Source organism: Suncus etruscus, chromosome X (assembly GCF_024139225.1).
Source record: "Suncus etruscus isolate mSunEtr1 chromosome X, mSunEtr1.pri.cur, whole genome shotgun sequence".
In the NCBI taxonomy this organism is placed as follows: Eukaryota; Metazoa; Chordata; class Mammalia; order Eulipotyphla; family Soricidae; genus Suncus; species Suncus etruscus.
In genome coordinates this window covers 92,257,661-92,262,417 of record NC_064868.1, presented here as the reverse complement: position 1 = coordinate 92,262,417, position 4,757 = coordinate 92,257,661, and the positions used below count along the sequence as shown (strand labels likewise).

General features: G+C 44.7%; 2 protein-coding genes across 2 annotated transcripts; both read right to left on the bottom strand.

Moving 5' to 3' along the window:
* Positions 1-836: 836 nt before the first annotated feature.
* On the bottom strand, positions 837-1,489 carry LOC125999471 (60S ribosomal protein L13a-like). The gene has a single exon (XM_049767533.1). It carries the CDS (start codon positions 1,484-1,486, stop codon positions 893-895), a length of 594 nt encoding a protein of 197 aa, XP_049623490.1. The 5' UTR covers positions 1,487-1,489; the 3' UTR covers positions 837-892.
* Positions 1,490-4,144: 2,655 nt separating this feature from the next.
* On the bottom strand, positions 4,145-4,414 carry LOC125999483 (60S ribosomal protein L37a-like). Its single transcript, XM_049767547.1, has one exon. The coding sequence runs from the start codon at positions 4,412-4,414 to the stop codon at positions 4,145-4,147; it is 270 nt and encodes an 89-aa protein (XP_049623504.1).
* Between the last annotated feature and the right edge of the window lie 343 nt (positions 4,415-4,757).

The window sequence follows — 4,757 nt, the reverse complement described above, 5'->3', positions numbered from 1 at the left end:
TGTGGCTGTGGCAGCTTCTGAATGATAGGGAGAGAATTACTGAGCCCAGGGTGCTTAGGGAGTTTTCCTCAAAGCTTTCTTTCCTGGGCTGGTGTGCTGGAATCATGAGGTTGCAAGATGCAGCTACTACTCCCCACACCACCCTGTAGCCTATCATATTTCAGGAGTACAGAGCACACCTCTAGCTGCTTCTCTGGTAGTTCTGTTCCTTCCAGGGGTCATGCTAGAAGATGCCATGTCTCCTCCAGGCCCCTACTAGGATCCAGAGGTCACAATGGTCCACCAACAGGTTTTGGGGCCTCATGGGGGAAAAGAGAAACCAAGAGCTCTAGAAAGTGTTGGGAGACCAGAACCCTTCCAAGGCCATTGAATTGGACCAGACACTGACTGTGAGAACTTTAAAAAGAGGAGTCAGAAGAACATTTTTTTTGGGCAAATGAAAGGAATTTCACTAATCAAGGCCTAAGCACATAGCACAGGCACTGGGTTTCTAACTAAAGGAGAAACTGAGGCTGAGAAAGGCTGTCCACAGCATTGTGAGTCTGAGCACCCAATCTGAACCTTATTCCTGCACTGCTGCATTCCTATCCCTTCCCCTCCCCTCTCCTTTGTTCCCCTCCCCTCCCCTCCCCTCCTCTCCTCTCCTCTCCTCTCCTCTCCTCTCCTCTCCTCTCCTCTCCTCTCCTCTCCTCTCCTCTCCTCTCCTCTCCTCTCCTCTCCTCTCCTCTCCTCTCCTCTCCTCTCCTCTCCTTTCTCCTCCCTTCCCTTCCCCTCCTCTCCTCTCTTTTCCTCTCTCTCCCCTCCCCTCCTCTCTCCTCTCCCTATCTCCCTTCTCTTCTTTCCTTTCCTTTTTTTTTTTTTTTTTTGGAATGAACAGTCACGTTTATTGGGCTCAGACCAAGAGTCCATGGGTCTTGAGGACCTCTGTGAATTTGCTGATTTTGTTTTCCACATTCTTTTCTGCCTGTTTCCGTAGCCTCATGAGCTGCTTTTTCTTGCAGTAGTGCATCTTGGCCTTCTCCTTCCTTTTCTCCTCCAGGGTGGCAGTCACGGCCTGGTACTTCCAGCCAACCTCATGGGCCAGGCACCCCAGATAGGCAAACTTTCGGGTGGGCTTCAGGCGCACCACCTTGATGTGCTTTTTCTTGTCGTAGGGCGGTGGGATCCCGTCGAACACTTTGAGGCGGTCCAAGGCGGCCTGTCCGCGCTTGGTCTTATGTGGGAACATGCCTCGCATAGTCCGCCAAAAGATGCGGCTGCGGACCCGGAAGTGGCAGGGACTCCGGGAGGGGTTGGTGTTCATTCGTTTCCGAAGAAAAGCCAGGTACTTCAATTTATTCCTGTAGAAATTGCCAGAAATATTGATGCCCTCACAGCGTACAACCACCACTTTTCGGCCCAGCAGCACTTGCTTGGCCACAATGGCCACCAAACGGCCCAGGAGATGGCCCTGGCCATCGAGCACCAGCACCTGCCCCTCCGCCATCTTCGGCAGCCGCCTGGCTCTCCTCTCCTTTCCTCTATCTCCCCTCCCCTCCTCTCCTCTCCGCTCTCCTTTCCTCTCCCCTCCCCTCCCCACCCCTTCCCTCCCCTCCCCTCCCCTCTCCTCTCCTCTCCTCTCCTCTCCTCTCCTCTCCTCTCCTCTCCTCTCCTCTCCTCTCCTCTCTATCTACTCCCCTCCTCTCCCCTCTCCCTTCTCCTCTCCTCCCTACATCTTTCCTCTCCTCTCCCTTCTTCTCCTTCCTTCCTCTCCTCTCCTTTTTCAACTTATCCTTTCTCCTCTCCTCTTCTCTCCCTCCCTTTTTCTTTCCTCTCCTGTCACCTCCCTCTCATTTCTTCTCTCCTCTCACCCTCCCCTTTTCTTTCTTCTTCCCTCCCCTCTATTTCTCTTCTCCCTCCCATTCCCTCCCCTTCATTCCTCTTCCTTTCTATCCTATATTCCCCCTCCCCTCTTCTCCTCTCCTCTTCTCTCCTTTCCATTATTGTCACTTTGTGCTCTAACCTGTCCATTTCTTTTCATGTGTCTGTTTGCTTTGTACTGCAGAGGGACGCTGGATCTACCCAGCATGTAAGGTGGGTTGGAAGATGCAGGAAAGAGTCTCAATTTGCACCTGAACTTGACTATACTCGATGTGAAGTGACATGCTCTAATGATATTTGGTATGCTGCTATGCATTTATTTATTATACTTGCAAACCGCCACATTGGCCAGACTCCTTTGCAAAGCTCTAAGTCTAAAAATAGTCTACTGATGGTCCATGAACTTTCTAAAAACTCTGTGGCCACAGAGTTCTCACCCCCGGAACCCCACATCTTTTGACTCATCAAGTACCCTTCCCTAGTCCTGTTTCTATACTCGTTCCCTTTCACTTCATCTTCACTCCATAGTGATCCCAGAGTCCAGAATTTAAGTCAGAAGCACCAGCTTTGTACGCTCAGTGATCTTGTAATTGGCCAGGCACTTCAACACATTCACTGAGCAATTGTTATACTCCAACTCTAACCTGAAACCTCTTGACTTCAGTTTCTTACTCTGTAAAATGGAAACAATATTCCCTACCTGATTAGGTTGTGAAAATCACATTACTGTCAGTTTTAAAAACTGAATTTCTTAGTCCACTCTGTCATATAAGAACTAAAAGTTGTAATTTTCTTTTAAACATCATGTAAGATTTTTGCCTGAATTTCTTTACTCAGGTACCTTGAAGTATAATTGTCATCAAATAGTCTTTAATTACACAGCTTAATGAGGCCCAACAAATGCATACAAATGCAAAATCAAGATACTGAACTTTTCATTAACCCTCCAAATTCTGTCCTGCCCCTCTGAAAACCCTCTCGCTTCCTTGTACAACTCTTGATAATGATTTATCTTGATTTTCTGCTATAAAGAAGGTATGCTTTGCAAATAATTTCACACAAATTTAGTCTCAAAATAATCTTTTGTGTTTTACTTTTTCACTTGACAAGTTGACTGGTTCAGTTGTTGCTGGTATCAAGAACTCATTCCTTTGTATTACTGAGTACTACCCCATAATTTAGACCTGCCAAACTGTGCTTCTCCCTACACTATTTGACAGGCAACTAGTAACCTTCAGCTTTTATTAGATTATTATATATTGTAAAATATATACATATTTTATCATTTATTATATATAATAACTATACATATACATTACAAATAATATTTCTTTTTTACCGCATGGTGATTTAATAAAAGGCAACATATACCATTCTTCCTTTAGCATCAATTTTATTTCTAGGAAAGGATTTTTGCATAGCACACAGCTGACTTTGGTTCAATCCCCAGCATCCCATCTGGTACCCCTGAGGCTGACAGGAGTAAACTGGAGGGCCACCAGGTGTAGCCCCAAAAGCAAATAAATAAATATGTATAACAAACTGAAAAATATACCTGTGATTTAAAAATAAAGTACACAGTGAGAGGCTGTCTTGCCCATAGACAACCTGTGTTTCATTGCTGGCATTCCATAGGGTTCCCCCAAGCCCACCAGGAGTGATCTCTAAGATCAGAGCCAGCAGTTCCCCAAGCACATCAGGTGTGGACCAAAAAACAAATTAAAAAAAGTAGTAAACAATGCTAGAAGGAAGCAAGCACTCTGGTAAATCATAGTACCTAAAACTTAAAAAATAGAAGCAGGGGCTGCAGCGACAGCACAGGTAACAGTCAACTGGGGTTCAGTCCCAGCATCCCATATGGTCTCCAGAGCCAGCCAGGAGCAATCTCTGAGCGCTTGCTGGATATAGCCTCCCAAAAAGGGAAAAATAGAAGTAACACATTTTTAGCCCAACACCCTTTATGATTTGGAGCCATCCAGGAAACCCCTAAATATAGCTGAGAATGGCCCAGAGCAATAGCATAGAAATATATCTCAACCCAAAAATGACCTGAGAGCAGAGCCAGGACTAAGCCCTGAACACCGCTGGGTATGGGGCCTCACCCATAAAAAAGAACTACACTTATAATAATACTTTTGACCCCCCAATAATATATCTGAAGGTTGAATGAACAATACTAAGTGCAATGCAAATCAGAAAATGTAATGAATAAAATGAAAAATTCAAGGCTTTTTACATAAATTAACCCATTTATTATAGAGCAACAATGTTTCTGACTGGAGATCTACTGGTCTTTCAATTCCTTCAGTCTTCTGATGGCAGTCTTAACTGTGACAGTAGAAGTGGTATTGTAGGTCCAAGTGTCACCTGTGATGGTTTTCATACAGGAACCGCAGTGCCAAATGTCCACAGCCCGTCTCTTCATCTTGGTCTTGCCGCAGAAGGAGCCTATATACTTGGCATGCTGGCTGATCTCAATTTTAATCTCAATATGAGCGCTGTAATGTGTCCCATATTTACCCACGATCCCCACCTTCTTCGTGCGCTTAGTCATCTTCCCTCAAATCATGCAGGACGCCGAGAGAGCACAAATAATATTTCTATGACTGTCACAAATGTTTTTTGTGAACTTATATTTTCACTTTGAGTAAATAACATAAATTGGCTCCCATGGTACAATTACAAATATTCTACTTGGTGTGTGTGGTACCAGGGAATGAATCTTGACACATAAGGTAGCATTATATTACTGAGCTATCTCTCTTACCCCCCAATATGCAATATTTAGAATCCTCTTCACCTTTTGATGAACTTGTGAGTTGTTTCTAGCTTTTAGCACTTGAGAATAAAACAGCTATGAAATACTATGAACATTTCTGTGGACATATGTCTTAAGT